The sequence below is a fragment of the Sinocyclocheilus grahami genome, unplaced genomic scaffold, assembly GCF_001515645.1.
Source record: "Sinocyclocheilus grahami isolate Dianchi unplaced genomic scaffold, SAMN03320097.WGS_v1.1 scaffold12.1, whole genome shotgun sequence".
Lineage (NCBI taxonomy): Eukaryota > Metazoa > Chordata > Actinopteri > Cypriniformes > Cyprinidae > Sinocyclocheilus > Sinocyclocheilus grahami.
The window spans coordinates 306138-327309 of record NW_015505191.1 but is presented as its reverse complement, the minus strand read 5'-3'; the positions used below and the strand labels follow the sequence as shown (position 1 = coordinate 327309).

Here is a 21172-nt window from a genome sequence, read left to right as displayed (position 1 = left end):
ATTGAAGTTGGCTCTGTGATTGATGACTGTCCAGGATTGACAGGGATTGAATTTGTGGCTGTAGCCAAGGGCATCTTCTCTGTTAAGCTGGACATAGTGCTTTTGCATGATAACTCATTCTAATGGGTGTATATTTCCATGCTTTCTGGTATACAGAAGTACATGCAAAGAGTAGGAAAAAATAAAGACGTATATGTAAAGCATATAAAGCTGACAGCATGACATGACCATACATTTTAGATTGTTATTTTATAGGGGGATGTTTCAAAAGACTTATGAGCTGATTGGATGTGAGAAGGAAATTTAAATTTGATTGCCCGCAGTTCACATAACTGTGTGATCAATTACAAGAAGTGCTGACAATGCAAACACAATGGGGAATTTATTTTTTTTTAAGATGGAGGGAAAGATCTGCAAGTAAACATGTTAATGTGTAGCTATACTTTAGGGACAGATTTGCCCTCAGATGTGAGTTAAATCTAACAAACCTCCCTTTGGAGAAAATTCAGACGTCCTTTATTGGAAAGTGACTCAAAGAGTACTAAAAATGCAATATATTTTTATTTAGGGGTTAGTTAGTACTTTGGTTTATAAAACTATAGAAGCCTGTACTATGTACGTGTATATAAAATGTGTGTGATATATGTAAGATGTTAAAGATAGACATTTATAGAACACTGATTATGTTATACTTAGAGTCCTTGTGTGGTCCTGGTGGGACTCTGCTGAGCGTTTCCTTAGCAACAGCACCTCACCCCATTCAGCTGAGACCGTCTTCTGCCCAATTGGAGGCTGACTCTCAAGTGCACTGGATTATTGATGAGATCCAAGATGGAGGTGTTAAGAAGATGCTATGAGAATAACATGGCTAATAACATAAATGCAGGACATCATTTATTTTTCCTGCCTTGTGTTCACTTATATTAGATAAATTACAATACCATTTGAAACAAAGAGCTTTGCAGCTCTACCAGTGTATTTCTTGTTTATTCTTGACTTTTTTTTTTAAACAAACAAAAGCATAGTGTGAGTGACCAAATTACAGGTTTAAATGTAGTTCTTTCTTTGGCATTACCCAATGAATATAAGGTTGTTTAGCAATTATACATTCTTAACTGCTAATATTATAGTTTTTACATTGGCTGTGTGCATTTCTCAATACCTACAGTATTTCACGTTTTGAAAAGTCTATAATTAAATTGTGAATATTTTTTCTTTGCCTTGCATTCAGTGACAATTCCTTTAAAATTAAATATTTTGTCACTCAGTCAACCAGAACTTTAATAAAAGCCTATTTTACTAATTTTTACATTTTGAACATAAAAACAAAATATGCACAGTAAACTACAGAATTCATATTTCCACTTCCCGGTATCTCTTATGTTTAAGTTTAAATGATACTGAAATAGAAAATGTGTGATTTACACTTACTAAATTGCTTGAAAAAAAATCCAAGAACCTTAAAGATCTGTTGTTATCCTGCTGTTATCATATTCAGTGTTTTCAAAGTAATTTTGTTATAAGTGAGTTTTTATTGGTGAGATTGTTTGCTACATGATTTATATGATAGACAGATAGATATTTAATTTATACTCCCTCTATTCCTTTAACATTAAAGCACACAGTTGTTCTAAAGTCATTTTAGGTTCCATGACCCAGCTGACCTGCATTGATCTGCTGACATCATGCTCAGATACATAAAAGTAATAGCATGCTGTGACCCAGACTTCTCACATTGAACTTCAGCCAATGTTATTTCTCTGGTACTTTTGCCGCTAGACATTTCCATTTTGATTTACCACTATGGTTCTGTCTGGGTTTGAAAAATGCCTGCAGTGCCCAAGTCATTATTAGTTAATGTCCTCCGTGGCATAAGGGCAGTGATGGCATGGTAGACTACCAGGCCAGTGACCAGTCTGTGTTCCCTCAATCAAATAGATGTTAATGCAAACCAGTCTTGATTTACTATAACAGCAATGCATCTTATTTTCAAGAGTACATTTTTAGTGTTTTTTGTTGTTGTATAGAAGCATGTAATATTGCTATCCTTTTATTTAAATGTAAAGCTAAAGTTAAGTTATGCTCAATGTTTTACTCTTTTTGTTTTGAGGTCAAAAGTTTGAATGCACAAATTACTTGCCTAAATCTTGTTTATTTTGGCTAAATTTGGTCAGAGCCAGACGTCTAACCAGAATCAGACAAATCGTCCCTAAGGTTCAGGCCTGTTTTGTAGCCAGTTAAACTCTCAGAAATGCCTGTGAGCAACCACAAGCACACAAATCCACACACACACACACACACAACACAGCCACATTTTGTGGACTGTGTGAACTTGCATACTCTACAAAAAAGAACACAGGGTATTTTCCACAAAATGATTTATTGTGGTCAAATTTACCCTCTTTTTAAGTGTAGTTCCCTTTACATCAAACACTCCATAGTTGGGAAGAGTTATCGCACACAAACATCAGAAAAAGCAAAAGGTAATACTTTCACTGGAGACTATCCTCTAGATATGGGATTAGGAATGAAAAGAGGAAAGATGCATGTTCACAAGATATATATATTTCATACACAACTGCAGACATATTCTTACTAGCACCCGAAGGTGAGCGAAGAGAACCAGAGGGATTGTGAAGTTTTGAGAGAAAGTGAAGTGTTACTGTGGGTCAGAGGAAAGAGGGGAGTGATAGACTGGATGTGTGTGCTGTATTTAGTAATGTAGATGTCTCACGACAGTGCACAACAGTGCACTTTGCTGAAGCATGTGGCTAGAAGAATCTGTTAACAATTGCTGCTGTTAGTATGGAATTAAGAATTGTCCGGTTCTGAGTTAAATGTCGTATCAAGTGTACTGTTATACTGAGCTGTTGAAAAGGGTTGTGCCACAAAGGCACTAAGTTCCCCAATAGTATAATTTGTTGACGTGTTGTATAAATATCTCAAGCAGTTTCGACTTTAAAATATTTATAACAACCTATAGCATAATCCTGTATAGTCATGTAGATTCTGGTAAACTGTCAAATCTGTATACTGTGGTAGCATCATAGGAATTAATGATTATAATTCAAATCTCTTTGACAACCTTCAATAAGATGTTAACATTTTCATGGCTGTATGGTTATTGATAAAAAGCGACATTAAGATACAGTAAACCTGATCCAAGTTCATGATTTTTAGAATCATGAATTATTTGTCATATCCTTGCAGTGATTTGTTGGCAGTAAAGAGTGAGTTTCCCCTCTTAGTGAAAGAAAGCAGAGAAATGTCAAGGATAATACATTACACATGCACATATCATCCGACCACTCACTCCGTCACTAAGCTATTTATAATTATAGTACAGTGCAATTTTATAAAAGATTCCTAAGTAAAGGAAAGTTTTCAGTTTCTCAACTTTCAATGTACCACAATCTTGATGGCTCTTCTTGGCAACATTAACAAGCTAAGAAAATAAAAATCATAGATGGATAAGATTTGGATGAACAGTGCATACAGAAGAGCTCTCAACATTGAGTGAAATGTTCAGTTAAAAGGATAATCAACCCCATTTGGAGTAAGAGAAGAAAACAATAGTCATCAAAGAAAAACAATAATGTTGAACTTTGACACAAAAGATCACTTTTCATAATCAACTTCATAGGAAATGTCCAAAAAGCAAACTTTATAGTTATAAATAATTTAAGCATTAAATAAAGCAAATAAATATAACGATTGTATTGCTCAGATAAAAACATTAGCATAAATAAATTAAGAACTAGTACAAACTGATGAATAACAATTTTTGGAGTTCAAACATTTAATATTTTACCCTATTTAAAAAAAGGCTGGTGTGAAATTTGTGTAATTTCAAGCTAAAGATGGGCTGTGACAATATAATTAATGAATTCTTTGCTTGTCCAGGAAGAAAAGGTACGAGATGTTATTGTTGTTGTTCTTTTACTACAACAGTTTTTACATACAACTTATGGTATTTCACGTTTTCTCAGGCATTTCTTTTTCTCAGAGAGTTATTTAGAGTTGGTTAGATCATTGTTCTATTTTGCATTTATTCGCAAAGGTAGCAAGCTTCACATTCATATTTTATGCAACTCAGTGTGGCTGGAATATGAAGTTTAATGTAGCTTTTGCATCCTATGATATATTTATGTCACAGTGGATCATGCATACCATTTAATTGTCCTCATATTAAGTGCATTATGTCTGTTGTACATTCAGTTTAACTTTCTAAGGCATTAAAACAATCCCTCAACCTTTGGTGTAAACAATACAATTTAATGAGTTCTTTTTCAGTGATCCATTCATCATCTGTGCGTAAATGAGTACATTTGTAGTTAGTTGTCAATTTTATTGGAGCTGCTCAGTACAGTGTTCATCCACCGACTACTGTATGTATTTAGTCAGTTGTTTAGTTTAGCTTAGCTTCTGCTGGTTGTTTGTATGTTTAAGGAGGTCTGGTTCACACCAAAAACTGTTCTTTGTGTGGTCAATAGTGACAAACCAAGCATTTTCACAACCTGAGACCTCAAAAGATAGACAGATAATTCTACTGAGAAACATTTTTACTGGTTCCTCTATTGAGAATATGGAATGTGATCCAAAATATTTGCTTTTGTGAATGTGTGTACTAAGTTTTTCATTTATTTGCTGTCTAACATCCAACCGCTACCATATCTGGATCATGACAATCACAGCTCAATCTTACATGCAGGGAAAGACTCATCTTGCATAACCACAGAGCTGCTGCTCGCCAAAACCATGATGTTCAAGTCTTGCTGCTTCACATGGGTTTCCTGGTACCACTCCCTCATAACTTCTGTATCATGGGTTGGAATCAGTGTGACCTATCAGTATGATATGCAAATTCATTTTATGGCAGGCATAATATATATATTTATATATATGAATTATGAATCAGACAATTGTAAGAATAATGGTACCTGCACATTATTTCCCCACTGGCTCTTTCCTTCCAACAGAGCATCCAGAACTGCCTTACTGGGCTCCTGTGCTGTTGGATCATTACCACTGACTACATAGTAGGAGGATCGGATCCGTTTAAAGAACTCAGCATCCACATTCTTAGCATTGCAGTGATTTGGTATGTAAACTAGGTCCATATACATTGGAGGACAGTTAGGTACTGATGTTCCACTGCTGGACTTAGTGCTTCCTTAACAACAACAAAAAATATATATGTGAATAAAAAGATCACATATATAAATATATACAGTAAATCTCTGATATTATAAGCAAAGATAAACAACTCTTTAAAAGCTATAGACTGTAGACATATATTCATGTATTTTTAAGGTGTTATAGTACACATGTATTTTTCATGTTTTTAAACTGTGAGTATGAAACCAGAGTTACCTGAAGCATTTTTGGGGAAACATCAGGGGAGATCGACATAGGCCGGGGACTGTCCTCCTTGGAAGGGGAAACTTCTGCTTCTTGCATTGTGGTTGGAGTCTGAACAACAGAGACAGAGAGAGAGTCATCCACTTCTGTAGAATGAGGGGAGCCAACTTCAGCATGAAGTGATGGGGAGACATCATCTGTTGTAGGTTCTGGTAAAGAACTTGTTGCGAGCGATGCTGTTGAAGCAGAGGCAATGTGAGAGAATGTGTCCTCTGCGACAACCTCATCAACTGGAGTGCCAGACTTATCAGATATGGTCCCCTCGGATATGGACATTTTGCTGTCCTCTTTAAATGCTGTGAAATGATTTGTATCAGAAAGGCTCTCTACTTTAGTCGGTGGCAAAGATGTAGCAGATGTAACTGAAGAACTGTCATCAGTTGCTAACTTTTTATCATTATTGTCAGTCTGGCTTGGGGTCTTGTGGTCAAGCTCAAAATTGGAAGATAAATGTGCTTCATAACTCTGTGATTGCTTCTTTCCCATTTGCGACACAGGTACTGCTTCATCAATAGGACTAGCCTCTTTGGGAGAGTATTCCTTGTCACTTGTGATGTCAACAATAATAGGACCCTGGGATTCAGGTGTTTTGTCCAGTGGTAGATTGCCAGCTTTTTCCTCTACTGGGGATTGGTAGTAAGGTGTGTGACCTGAGGACTGAGGAGATAAAGGGCCCTCTAAGGTTTTCTCATCTGGACTGTATGATTCCATTCCTTTTGACATCCCTGCTAATGTGGTTCCCAGTTCAATTGGTGAAGATACACCTGCATGAACATGGTCAACATTCACGTTTTGGTCACCAGAAGGTGACCTGACAAGAGGCAAAGTTGTACTGGTAGCACTGAGCCTGTTTGAATCAAAAGAAAATGTGTCTTTAGCTAAAAACTCCTTGGCAGATTTGTCTTCCTCCAGTGAAGATGGTGGTGAAATGGTGGAAGCTGATGCATGATAGTCATGCCCCTCAGTGGCATCGCTCTTGGAGTGATCTAATTCAGGAAGGTCTTGGAGAGGTGAAAGGGTCTTTCTCTCATTATCTGTAGTCATACCATACCTGACAAAATCTTGGGAAGGAGAATCACTTTCATCATTGGTTGTCTCATCACTCATTACATCTCTTGGAGTAGACATTTCATCCATAGGTGTTGGAACACTTGAGATCTCAATTGTAGACTGAGTGTGTCCAGATGTTGTGTATTCTTCTGGAGGCTCATCTCGATTTTCATCATCAGAGGCAACCTCACTTTCTAAACCTGCTGGTAGTGTTTCATCATGAATAGAAACAGCAGGAGATGCCGGTGCAGATATCTTTGGTGGTGTGGTTACATCAAAACTCTGCAACTCAGTTTCTTTGTCATGTCTATATTGTGGTTTTTCTGCACCGTAATCTGGTCCTTCCTCGGTTTCCTGCTCTTCTTGCTGTCCATCATCTTTTAACTTAGATATTGCTCTGTCTTGCTCATCCACTTCCTCTGTATCTCCCTTTTCTTCATAGTCTCCTATCTCAGATGACTCTTCCAAACCTGTTCCTTCATCTTCAAATTTTTCGCTGGTACCATTGCTTTTTTGATTGGGTTCTAGATCCCCTGGAGTACCACCACATTCCTCCTCAGCTTCTGTGGTTGCTATTCCTTCATCCAGGGACTCTGCTGCTTCTGGAGACTCTTTGCAAGGAGTTATTTCTTCATGCTTAATCAACCTTCCTTGATCAGAATCGTCTATTTTGGTCTGTAATAGGATTTCGTCAACTTCAGCAATCTCCTCTGCTTTCAGAGCCTCAAAGTCTTTAGTGAGGTCTTCTGGAGAAGACATCAGTGACCTCTCTGCCTCAAGAACATCTGTTACACTGGCTTCAACAGCAGGTTCTTCAGCAGTAGCACTTGAGATGGAAGGTGCTTCCACTGGTTCACCAGCATCTTTTTTGGTGGACTTGGACTTAGCCTTCTCTTTGGATTTTGCAGGACTACCAGTGCCCTTGCCTCGTGCTGCAACCTTTGGTTTAGGTGCAGGTTTTTTCACCTCAGGAGTGCTAGGGGCATTCTTTTTCAAGCCACCGACTTTCCTCAAATCTTTTTTAGGTTCTTTTTCATCTTTCTGAGTTTCTTTCTTTTCGTCCTTTCTGCTTTCCTTTAATAGGGAATCTTTCTTAATATCTCTTCTTTTAATTTCCTTTTTCATCTCCTCTTTCTTCACCTTCTCTTCTTTTTTGGCCTTTTCTTCTTTCTTGGGTGTGGGTTTTTCAGCCTTTTTATCAGTCTCACTTTTTTCCACGGATTTCTTTGTTTCTTTCTTTATTGTTTTTGGTTTAAGGTCAACTTTCTTTTTCTCTGGAGTGTCGATTTTGGGTGTTTGCTCAATCTTGCTTTTACTGTCCTTGTCTCCTGTTTTCACTTTTTTCACAAGTGTTTTTTCTTTCTTTTCTATTTTTTGTGTCGGCTCCGGGATTTCCACAGAGTCAGTTTTACTGAGGGTTTTTAGTTTTTCAGGGGATTCTTCTTTGGACTCTTTGTGGAGATTTTTGCTTGGGGATGGCTTTGATGTGGACTTTAGGCTCTCTTTACTATCTGTCTTATGTTTCATCTTTGCTTGTTTCAGTGTTGGTGTGAAATTTGAATTAAGCTCCTTTTGTGTGATCACAGGATGTTTGAGGAAGTCTAAGTGTTTAAGTTTCTCTAGTCCTTCAAGAATATTATTCTGAGTGGAATTGCCTGGAAAGAGAACACGGATGATTTTTTCTGATGGGTTAGCAGGATGCCACACAATCAGTGATGAGATGGAAGACAAATATGAGATTGGGAGCTCTGATTCTTTTTCATTTGGTAACAAGATGGGGGATTTGTCTTTATCACTACCAGTCCATTCTTTCAGGAAGTACTGCAACTCCTTGCTATTCTCTGCTGGGTTAAGAACATACATTTCAAGCTTTCCAACCCCCATTTTCTGGAAAAGTATAATTGGTTCTACTGTATTCCCAATATTTCTATGCAGAGGTTCAGGCTTTAAAGACAGCTTGTTTAGGTACTCCAGCGTGAGACATGCCTCCTCAGCATTTTTCCTAATCCTGTAGTTGGTCTCAAGGTTTTCAAGGTTCTGAGGCATGTTGACAAACATAACTCCAATATCAGGTGAAATCATATTCTTTGTCCAGTCACTGTTAGCTGTGGATCCCTGCGACTGCTCCTCCTCAAGTTCAGCTATTTTGCGCCGCAGCATGCTATTGATACCAGGAAGGTTGTCATCTCCAATGTGTGTGAGGAGAACAGAATCCACTCTGTCCAGATGTCGTACCAGCTTCCAAAAACATGACTTTCTATCAGATCCACCATTAATCAGCATGTTGAAGCCATTAACCGCAAACAGTGCTGAATCACCCCGTCCACCAGGGAAAATATAACAGCATGGTTTGGATAATTTTAGGAACCCTCCTGAAGTTGGAGGTTCAAGCATGTCAAAAGGAGATGGGATTTCTACAGATTCTGACAGGTACTCTGTGAATTCAGAAAGGCCTTCCATTTCTGGAAGGATGGTTGGGGAATTCAGCTTCATATGGATGAAGTCCTGCAAGTTGTGTTTGTCTAGGTTCGAATTTTTCCAGTCACCATGCTCCGGACAGAAAAGAGTTAAACTGGCTTTGTTGGCTGGATGTATGGTGCTTAGACGCTCTCCAATCTATGAGTCAAATGAATGGAAACATTTCACTAAACAAGTTTACTTGAATTTGGATTACCATGTAGAACTCTACTGTGCATGCTAAGTTTTAGCATTTGTTGGCTGTCTGAGAATCTCTCTTTTGTTAAAGCACTGGTAAATATAGCAAACTGAAGCAAAAGGTAACAATCACTCACCTCTTGATCTGTAAAAATGTCAATGAAATTGAAGAGAGAAAAGGAGCCTGACTGGAGAATCAGCTCGCCTGTATTTTCAAAACACTGTCCTGCCAGGACAAGCAGCTTATGGTGGGTTGTGTCTGAGACCATCAGACGTACCTGAGTGTAGATATAAAGTTTATAAAATATTATAATTAAACATTGACTTGACTTTAATTAATCTTGGCTTGCATTTGTTGGAACAAAACCAACACAGCATGTGAAGGTTATTCTAAATTATATACATGCAATTTCTGAATTACCCAGCTAACAGAAGTGCATCTGTTTCTATAAGCTCTTCTATACGCTTTAGTATTACTGAATTGTATTACTTTGGCTTTCTGTCTCTTTTCCTCTCTCTTTCTTGTTCTCTATAAGGGCCAGCATTTTCCAGTTTGTTGCCATTGACTGTTCTGGGCGGTCTGCCAGGGTCAGACCTGCAGTGCTCTATCATATTATTAATGCAGAGTCAAACTGCAGTCACAGTCAGCAGTCAGCGTGTTGTGCGTTGTGAGTTTGTCTGCAACTGTGACACACCCAGTACATACATAACTCTCTGATGTTACTCTCTCATATTAGTGAATTTAAATATTTAACAGGATTTATCTGTGTAGTGTAAAAAATATATGTAATCGTTTTTGTAGTATTAGATGAGTCAACCGTTTTCTGTTGATACTGTTGCCAACACTATAATGTTGTTTTTGTCCTATAGCAGTGGTTCCCAAACCTGTCCTGGAGGACACCCTGCCCTGCACATTATGTATGTCTCCCTAATCAGACACACCCAATTTAGTTCTTGCAGTCTCTACTAACGAGCTGACGAGTGGAATCAGGTGTGTTAGATAAGGGAGACACACAAAAGGTGCAGGGCAGGGGGGCCTCCAGGACAGGTTTGGGAACCACTGTCCTGTACTAGCTGCTATGCATTTATTCTTATCCCCACATATTTGTTTCTGTATTAACCAGATAACTAAAATAGTTTTAAAATATGTTTAAATGGCAGATTTATTATTTAAATATATTTATTGAAATATAGAAAGAGAGTGCTTACCTCAGTGCTAACAGCTTCATCTGAAGGGTTGATGAGCACTACTGTCTCCAACACATTACTTTTGTGATGCAGAATCTTTTGTCCTGCAAATAAAATAACACGTTACTAATACTCAGTGTGATGTGCACAAACTGCACATAGGGATCTTCAAATGCTTTGGTTTGTGTTGTACACTGAATTAGACAAATATTATGAATACACCAATATATTTAAAGAATTGTCTTCACTTAACACAAAACACAAATGCTGATGCTTAAGGAACCACAAAGACAGAGACTGCAGACCAGTCACCCTTTTCTTTTCACTACCATTCTTTCAGCTCCTTTTGTTATGCATATTTGCCTTATTGTGTTTTAAGTTAAATTTGTAGTCAAAATGGTTATGATGGTCAGGGGGTTGTTTTTTTATGTGACATCTGTCTCACTTAATTACCTAGTGTGTACTCATGCACCTACCCTCTCCTGCTTAAGGAACCACAAAGACCGAGACTGCAGACCAGTCACCCTTTTCTTTTCACTACCATTCTTTCAGCTCCTTTTGTTATGCATATTTGCCTTATTGTGTTTTAAGTTAAATTTGTAGTCAAAATGGTTATGATGGTCAGGGGGTTGTTTTTTATGTGACATCTGTCTCACTTAATTACCTAGTGTGTACTCATGCACCTACCCTCTCCTTCTCTTCCTCATTTCTCTATACGCTCTATTGACACAGATATCCAATTAACCTCTGCCCTCCTCCAGCAACTAGTCATCCTTTCTCTTTCAATCACCTCATGGGTGGAACATGAAAAAGCTTCTAGTATTCCACTGTGTGTTCGCTTTTCTCTGCTAATGGAGAATTTTTTCCTTGTACATCCTCTCCACACATGTCCTTTGACTATATGACTATATTGACAATGTATTTCTGCCTTTGATTTTTCAATATCTTTTTTCCCCATCCCCTGCCCAAATGGCTCTCGATAAAGTGAAGTTAAAATCTCCCAATCTCTCTCTGGGTGAATCAATCCTATTATAAATTCATCAAGCTGTCCAGAAGCAGTGAAGCTGTAAGCTTGCAGGAATCGGTCAACTCTGTCACTGTCGGTACTAGAGTGTTTGCTATTACTGCAGAGTCTATGAGCCCCTTCTGTAACATCAGCCTCATCACTCAATCAGCAATTGTTGTTCATAGTCTCATAATCCCCCTCTGAGGTTGTTTGTAAAGGTTCAGTGACCAGGTGCTCCATAGGTGCTGAAAATTGCTTGACGAATAAGGCCTTAGTTATCTAAAATTTCAAGGTCTAAATCTAAAACACAAGAGGACACGCACAATTTTTCCATTTGCACGAAACAGTGCACAACCTCTTACATGCCTGGTCACACCACAACCAAAATGAGTTGTAAAAAAGCCTTGTAGATAAATGACATGATTTGGTGCACAAGGGATTTTACATTGCAGATATTAGGTCTCATTCACTAAAGTGTGTAAAACCTGCATGCAAACTTTCTCGCACATGTAAGTTTGAACTGCAAACTCCAAATCCCATCCTGGATTTGGCAAGGTGTATTATGCTAATTACTAACTGCAGGCACATTCTCCTCGTATTTAGAATAATCTGGATTCAGTGACATTGACAAAAACTGCATATGCATTTAGAAATTTTGCATGAGAACCTTTGTTGGAAAAAAGGCACAGCTGTATGCAGTTATTATTAGTGAATGTGACCCAATGTCTTACCTAAACCTCAGAGAGGTCTATAAAGACATCTCTATTGTATTTCTCTCTCATCATCCTATTTCATATATTTGTAGGTTCTGTGTGGGTTTTAAAGACTGTTCTCCTTATTAGGATGGAATATGTTTGTGTGAGTCTATATGTGTGTGTGCATAAATCCAGGTGGCTCTCTCATGCAGTGTAAGTAATTACAGTGTGTTTCCCACCTGCTGAGTCATCATTAACGCCCCGAATTCATTCCTTTCCATATTCCCTTATCTCACCATATTCACTGTACCTGTATTTGTTCCTTCTATTATTTTCCCTGCATTTTTTGCTTTTTCTGACAGCTCTCCACAAAATATTTCTGTATGCAAATAAAACCTACATTATATGCATTACATTTCAGAGAAATACTGAAGAAATACTGTAGACAACCAGGGCAACAACCATTGAATGTGTGAGGTTTTTCCTAAGGGTAGTGATTAATTAGTGTTTAATTTTAATTTTATGTGCATCTGCCCCCAAGAACACACCATTTTTAAGTAGGTATACAGCATATCTGAGACTCCACATCCCAATATGGGCCACTCTCTTTTTGATCATTAGTAGTGGGATTTAGAGTTCCTTTGGGAGAATCTGCTTTTTTCAAGATCAGTATGAGGATGGAAGGGAAGAGCTATGGAATAGAAATAGAGAAATATAATGCATCTGACTATGCTGAAATTGACATCTGCATAGCAAGTGGAGCATACTTGATGTAGGACACACTGTGGCTTCATTTCTTCTCCACAGGGGTGTTCTGAGGTGTTGCATTCATTTCACTGCAGTACTCTCTGCTCTACTTTAGCTGCAGATAATCTTCAGAGCATAGACATCTGTGTATTGGTAATAAATGATTCTCTTCTAACCTAATTTATTTTCTCCTTGCTCCTCTAAATCCGAGCAGGTCCGTTAGTGGCAGTAACCTGTCACGAATGCTATTCCAGCTGCCCAGCACACACCCAGAATCGTGCAAGCAGAAGAGCGGCATCATTAGGGCCAGACTCACACCAGGGGGAAGCCCATTTATGCGACAAAAACAGCTGCTGTCGGGAACTCCGAAGAGGTGAAGAGAAAAAATGTGATTAGAATCAGTGGTGCGAACTAAAGTTCGGACAAATTACGCCATGGTCGATAGCAGAGTTGTCGTCTGCTCTTGGAAAATGTAGCTGCTGCCATCGACTATTATCCACATGGGTGAGTAAAATGGAGCTTTTATGATGAAATGATCCCCACCATACCTTGATTTAAACCTGACATCAAAATGTTTTGCTCTGCTTTTTCCCCCTACACTGTTGTTTTGAACCCCATCAACTTGTATTGTATGGGTTAATACAGTTGAAACAGATTTGTCAAAATATCTCCTTTTGTGTTCAGCAGAAAAAAAGGCCATACAGGTTTGGAACAATATCAGTGTGTGTAAATTAGAGAATTGGGTCAACTATCTCTTTGATTTCTGTCAAATAGATTTTACAGGTGCTATAGGTAGATTTTTTTTTTGGAAATATCACATACACTCTTAAAAATAAAGGTGCTTCATAATGCCATAGAAGAACATTGTTGTCTAAATGGTTCCATAAAGAACCGTTAACATGTTTCACAAAAGGTTCTTTGTGGCGAAAGAAGGTTCTTCAGATTATAAAAAGGTAAGAAAGAGATGGTTCTTTAAAGAACCTTTTACTGAATGGTTCTTTGTGGAACCAAAAATGGGGTTCTTCCATGGCATCGCTGTGAAGAACATTTTAAGCACCTATATTTTTAAGAGTGTATAAAATGTCTCCACCACCTTAGTCATCAAATCTGGATCAAATCTGTCTCTGACACCTGTCTCTACACTGCACTCAAAAAAAAAAAAATCAGGTGGCGGACCACCTTTTTTGTCCATCAGAAAACAACAAATTCGAAACCTTCTTTTCAAGTGAATCATTATGCATGTTCAGATTTGCTTAGATTTTTTTGTTTGTGAGAGGGCATGTGGTTGAAGTTAGAAAAAAGGCAGAAGTCAGCAAAATGTCTGAAATTTATTAAGGCACCTTAAAACAAACCATATCATGTTGTAGATATGTAAAAATTATAAACCTATTGGAAGCTAAGCAGGCATATTTGATTGTCACCTAAAAGCTGGGCTACTTCCATTCCAGTTTGATTCTGGGAGCAGATGTGTCAGCCGCAGTATTGTTTAACTTCCACTAGCTTTGCTCTTCCATACTCACCCAACCCCGTCCTCACCCCACCTGTCCTGATCTCAACTCGCACTGTCTCTGATACAGAATGAACACCCTTTGGGCACGTAGCCTCATCTAATGCCACTCAGCACAACACATATACAAAGCAAGCATCCACACAAATGCAGTGCCATGAACATGAACTCGACTTTCTCCCTCACTTTGTCTCTCTCCAAACCTCTGTCCTGCCAAAATAGGATTTTGAACAGGACATAGCAGAGCCCTTTCGAACACACATACGAATAGTTAGAAATATCAATACAACTTATCACAGTTCCTCTTAAAAACATTTAGTCCCATAGTGTCATCAACAAAAACACAACACAGACACTAAAAATTTCTGCAGCAGAAATCTCTTTGACCAAATGGAACGTTGAAGAAAAAGCTTCATGAGATGCATATTAATCACTTTCTAGCCCATTCATCAAAGCAAAGCATATCAGACATAATTTTAGGCTCAGTTTTATACTTACAATGACATTAAAAGCTCTATTCCTTTATTTATTTATTTATTATTAATCAACATCAAAACAAAGATATTATATAATTGTACAAAAATCTATATAACAACAAAACAAACACCCCCAGGACAGTATGACTTTACTATAAAACTGTATTGAAATTCCTGTATATTAATTAGATTTTATTTTTACACTTTTTTCACAGAAGAAAGAATTTCATACATGTTTGGAACAACATGAAGGTAAGTGAATGACAAACTTTTGGATGAACTGTTCCTTTAAATCGTCAAGTTGTTGAAATAATATATCATAATAATTGACCTAAACATGTATAACATTGCCAGTTCATATATCATACTGTTAATATTAATAATATCACAGAATTCCAGGTGAACAGACAGTATGTAAATACACAGTAGACTGTGCAATCATTTGTTATGTGCTTATTGATTACATTACAGAAGCTGATTCATTACTATTGATTATATGCTGCACTGATGCTGTGCGAATCTGCTGGACTGTGATAGCTGATCTAATTTTAAACCTCCAGGCACATTTTTAAGCTTCAGTCTCGACTCAAAGCAATGAAAAAGTCAAAGTTTAGGTACCATATGCTTATCATCTAAAGGCCCTGAAGTACCTCAAAAGCAAAGGGATCCTCCATGTTCCTTTTATCTCCTGAGCCTCATACCTCTCTCATAATTCTTTCTCAAGCATGCTTTCTCGTCTTTTTTTTTATTTTATTTTATTTTATTATTTTTTTTTACTGTAATCTCTTTTCTGAGTTTCACACTGTGATTCATCTTCTGTTAGTGATTCTGACTGGGGCTCCAAGCATTTCAAAGGCATTGGGATGGTATTTTGTACAAAGGAGTTCATCTAAAATAGATGATTTCCTGTTTGTCCATTCAATTTGTTTTTGTGTGTGTGTGTGTGAGTCTCAAGTCTTCCTGTGCTCTACACAGGCCTCCGACGTCTGGCCTCCTCCCTGCTAATAGTAATAACCCACCTTCTCTCTGCCCCCATTTATCTGTCTTGCCCTCCGAGAAAAACCCAGTAGGAGAGTTCAACAGATAATTATCCTACAACTCTCTTGTACTCTACGTTGAAAACTATTAAAAACTAAATTCAATTAAAATCCTTTGAAAGTAACAAGTTACAAAATTGGAATTGCTGTAAAAAAAGGAGGGGGAGGCTGGTGGGTTAAAGCAATTATCAAGACATCCACTAGGTATTTGTCTGTGGTGGACAGCTAATGGCTTTGCATTTATAAAAGGCTTAATGGCCAAAAGCGGCACAATGCAAATTCCTCTGTTCATTTTCTAAAAAGCTTCGTCTAAAGCCACCCATCGAGCAATAAATCTGATTATGGAAATGAACCAACACCTACATGTGTCATGTTTATCCTAAAGGGGGGATTAGTAGCCAATGATATATTCATGCTTTGTCCTCCTCCGACAGCCATTCAGATAAGTAAATAAGAATTCCACAGTGAATTCTGATGATCTCAACAAAGTAATAAGCTTTGCTGCCTAACGGCAATACCGGAACTGTCTCAAGTGCTTCCTGTACTAACATATATAATCAAGGAGACAGCCATGATGAGTGTAATTTATTGTGCTATTAAGCTATAGTGTGTGTGTGTGTGTGTGTGTGTGTGTGTTCAAGCACAGATTACATTTCAGTCATTGAAGGTCAGTGTTGGCTCATCATCTGCTTACGTTAGCAGACTGAGAGTCTCTCTGGAAGATATTTCCATTATGGTTAAACCCCCACAATTTCCTGCTGTTTTGTGAAAAATGCTGTACTATTGTTCAGGTCTGACTGCATTTGAAGCCCTATGTGTTAAGCCTTGAGTTCAAAAGCAGATCAAACCATTGTCATTAATTTTTCAACTAATTATCTTACATCTAGCGTTTCATCCCTTGCAGCAATTCAGCATGAGAGAGGAAAATAGAGAAAATGAAAGATCCGAGGGCAGACAGACAGAGCGAGTGTGCAGGGAGGACAGAGGAGGGGACACCAATGACAGGGTTTGATCCAGACAGAGCTTCAGGCAGACCGTCTAAACCCACCTCTTTTATCTTCATCAAAAGAATTCATCAAGCTCACAAAAAATCAGAATGTAAAAGAAAATATGACTTTACTCCAGATATAGAAGAGGGTTAAAGATAGAAAAAAATGGGGAAGCTAATAAGGTCTATTAATTGTGGTTATCTCACCAATGTTTAAGTGCTAATAAACTGATAAGGATCACTTTTACTTAACAGCTGAAGCATGACATTACGTAACAAAATATATTGCTGTTGTGATGGGGATGTTCATAAGAGTCACAGAGCTGTGTACTGTGGAAGAAATGTAAACAGGTGTAATGCAGATATAGATTCAGGCACAAAACCGCTGAAGTGATTGACACCGCTTTCATCCCCTACAAGCTGATTTAGTTGGCACTGATTTTTTAAAGCAGATTTTCTAGCTGTTTTAATGACCTTGGAACATGAGAGATTTTGCTAAGTCATGGTAATGCTAATTCTTATATGGAAAAAAATAAGCAGTACAAAATACTTGCTCTTTAATGTACCACTATTGAACTTGGGGCTCGCTTGTGTTTTAAATTTGTAATATTAGGTTATCATAAATTGCTACATAAGAGTTTTGAGCTGGCTAAGGGATCATGTTCAGCCTACCTTTCACGTCGGCTGAAAACCTGGCAGAGTGTCGAGAAACAAAAAGCTTCAACTCCTGGTCCAGGTTACAATCAATCAGGTTTGTGTCCCATGAACGAATTCCTGCAAACCAGAGGGAAAAGTGTGAAAACACAAAAAGTGTTGCACTTTTTACAGATCATGAAGAGATCATGAACATACTTTACTGTACACTGGATCAGTCTAAAAGGGGAGGTATTCAAATCAAAATCAGATTGAGTTTCAGATCTTTCCTGTATATTGAATTGAAGACCAGTGTCACTAAATTCACGTAACTAAATGCCATGCTCTGTTGGTTTACACCCAAAAGTCAATCAATGTATGGAAATATCTATGAAATGTTCTGAGACTGGACGTCTGTGCTAATTCTCTTTATGATCAATGGTTAGCCAGAAGAGAAATTTTGTGTTGAAGAGGACATTTCTTGAAATTAGAATGTAGTGCTATCTGCCTCTGAATGGTAAAACGTTAAGAAGGTTGTTCACATGGTTCATGACAAACATGAGCATGATACTTACTCCCCTCATGGGATCACAAAAGAATATTTCTCCTAGCTATATTTCCTCTACCACACACAATTCATAATGTATGCCTTCAAGGCAAGTATAATAATACACTACTATTACAATGGTGACTTTATGGTTTCCCTTATGAAGCACTGCTTTGCTTTTTTTCACCTCCACTTCTGGCTTGATTATTTGGTTGTTTAAAATTTAGAAGATGCCAGATCTCGTTTACTCACAAAGTTCCACAAAACAATTGCACAGGTATTGTTTGATTTAATTTCAGTGATTAATACAATACAAAAAAAGTAGTTTTGTTTATTACAATGTACAGCAGTAAAACTTCCAGTAAAGTGAATCTTGTAAGAAGTAAATCTAAGAAAAATCGTGCGTTGTTCAGTATCATCAAAGTGATGATATGAATGATTCATGAGTGAGCGTATGCCTACTGGAAATAGCCTACGTTTAGGGCAGTTTTATCTACACATCACAAAACTTTTAATTAATAGCGTTTTATTCAGAAATGCAAGACATTTTTAAGCCAATACGTGTAAATGCAGCCTATAGTATTTTGTAATGTAAATTATAATTAGATTATAAATACTTGTTTATAAGTTAAATCATGGCTGCATTGCAACAAGCTCAAAGGGACACATACAGTTAGGCTACAATAAACACCCTTACTAATAAGATGTAATTAAAAACGCAATATGTGCTATTATTGGATCAATTAGATGTAGGAACACGTGACTACATAATTCGGAGCAGGCGAATCTGTTATATAAATATATATATATATATATATACAAACCGTTGAATAGAATCAATCACTCAAATCAATCGAGTCCCACTACTAACTGAAACTCCCTTTTTGGCAGGAACGCGGGGCCCTTCTGACTTTCCGTAGGGACTGCAGTGCGGACCGCGCCACGCCTACAAGCCGGTGTCGTAGGCTACTAGAAAGGAGTGAGTATGGAAATAAATCGGGATGCGCAGCCAGCAACAATGTCTGTAGGTCTGGTGAAGAGGACAAAAGTTATGGCTTTTGCCATGCAACGCCACTTTTGCTAGTTATACAATACAGCTAGCTATTTAATACGATTAACTCATTCAGTGATAAACTGAATTAATTATTTACTGAAAATAACTCTCGTGGTTATTTAATGTGATTCCCGCATGAACAAGATAGGAAGATAGTAAGAAAAACACGAGCTAAGGAAACAAAGAACTGGCGCGCCACATCAAAAATCCACGCAAACCCAAGGTGATGGTGCACATCATGACTGCAGAGCCGATCGATGCTCCATATAACGACCCTCCACCCCGCAAAACAAGAGATGCGCCTTATTGATCGACAGACTATAAATATGCATGCTGAATCATCCTAGCCCACGACACAAGTCAGACACTAAAGTTCGTCATATGGCCAAAAACAACATCTGGATCATCAGATAGAGCTGCACGCCCTGCGAAAACAGTGATGGTGCTGATGTCTTTGGGAAACGGGGTGGCGCGATGCGATGGCTTTGATAAGACATGCATTGCACTCGCCAGTTACTAACAGGGAGGGGCTGCGCTACAGTTCCCATCCTACATGTTCTCACAACAAAGAAATCCAATAAAATGATGCATGGAAAGTTTCTTGCAGTCAGCAGAAATGTGTGGCTAGATTCCCCCATTCAAAACACCTATAGGCTATTCAAGGTTAGACTATTGAACTTGAAAAGGCAACTGCAGAGAGCATACGCGTCCAGGCATAATTGAAAACAGATTCATGGCATAAATAGCACTAAAGCACTGCACGTTATTCGTGTCAGCTGAGCTACCTTTCTCAATGTCCGCAATGGCACACTTCAGATGCTCGTCGGTGACCAGCTCCCCGATGACCACCAGCAGGTAATATTTGCCCTCGTCGAAGTGATGTGTCGAGGCCGTGGGTGATGCCGTGTTCCTGATGCTACTGACACCTCCGAAGGGTGCTGGAGGATCTACAGTATCAAGTAGCGTCGCCATTCTTTCAGACACTCGGCTCTCTGTCCGGCAACCTGAAGTGAGCTGCTCTCTGAAGGCGTGCAGCGGGCGCAGAAGGAGTGGCCCGGGCTTTTATATCCTCAGACTGTGTGTCATAGTGATGAGGAACCGCTGCTGCCTCCTCTCATCCAGCTGATGTCATGCAGCAAATCATAAAACTGCGCGAGACCAATCGGAACGGTGAAAAGCGTTACATAATTAAAGCAAGGATGTCCAGGATTTAGCGTTAACATTGCACTGACTTGTTGACATGTGGATTGCGCGTCAATATCTATAAAAGTTCAGCACTGACGACATAAAACAGCCATGCCAATGAAGTTATTTGAAAATGAATAGAAAACAGCCATGCTCTCTATAGCCTATTTCTAAAGTATCTCAATAATACAACATAATTCACATTTAGGCTACAAGTATTGATATTCTGTATATTTTGAATACAATTTGCAGGAGTAATATCGTTTTTATGAGTTCCCAATCTCACATCTGGGCTGCCATTTCCTTTGCACTGGGTTGTGTATTTCACAAAGTTTGTCTTAAGCATGTCCATTTACACATTTCACTTCCACAAACAACAACAAAAAGAAGAAAAAAGTGTGTGTGTGTATATATATATATATATATATATATATATATATATATATATATATATATATATATATATATAATCATAAAGAAAATACTATTTTATTTAGCCTAGTGACATTATTTGCATAAAATAAGCCCCCTTAATTCTCATTAATGTGGAAAGAATGATATATAAATTATAAAGCATTTATAGGCTACATCAGTGGTATTTATTGTACTTATTTTATGAAGCAAAATAGTTGAAAATAATGTCACCATGTTGAAACGAATAGTGCTAAAATAGGCTTTATTATTGTATTTTTTCTGTTTTTGTTTTTTTTAAATATTACCTGGACATGTTTTTTGGACAGGTGAAATTCACCCATAGTAGTCAACATTTGAAGCGAATCAAAAAAGTTAATCAAAGTTGTCTTAAGACAAGAACGGGGATTGTTTTGGTTTTAGGACAACTTTGATGAAAGGGTTCGATCCACTTCAAATGTTGTGGATTTATTACATTACATTATTTATTATATTACAGTTGTCAAATACTGTAATATAACATAACTGTCACCCTCAGTTTTCATGTAATTAGTCTTTTTACTGCAGCGCTT

At 37.9% G+C, this 21172-nt stretch overlaps 1 protein-coding gene across 1 annotated transcript; it reads right to left on the bottom strand.

Moving 5' to 3' along the window:
* Window positions 1–2373: 2373 nt before the first annotated feature.
* LOC107597920 (microtubule-associated protein 1B-like) lies at window positions 2374–20123 on the bottom strand. The gene is made up of 8 exons (XM_016289124.1): window positions 19790–20123; window positions 17443–17544; window positions 10336–10418; window positions 9264–9404; window positions 5374–9087; window positions 5268–5277; window positions 4941–5173; window positions 2374–4844 (listed from the first exon to the last, which is right to left on the bottom strand). Exons 1-8 carry the CDS (start codon window positions 19974–19976, stop codon window positions 4689–4691), a joined length of 4626 nt encoding a protein of 1541 aa, XP_016144610.1. The 5' UTR covers window positions 19977–20123; the 3' UTR covers window positions 2374–4688.
* Window positions 20124–21172: the final 1049 nt, after the last annotated feature.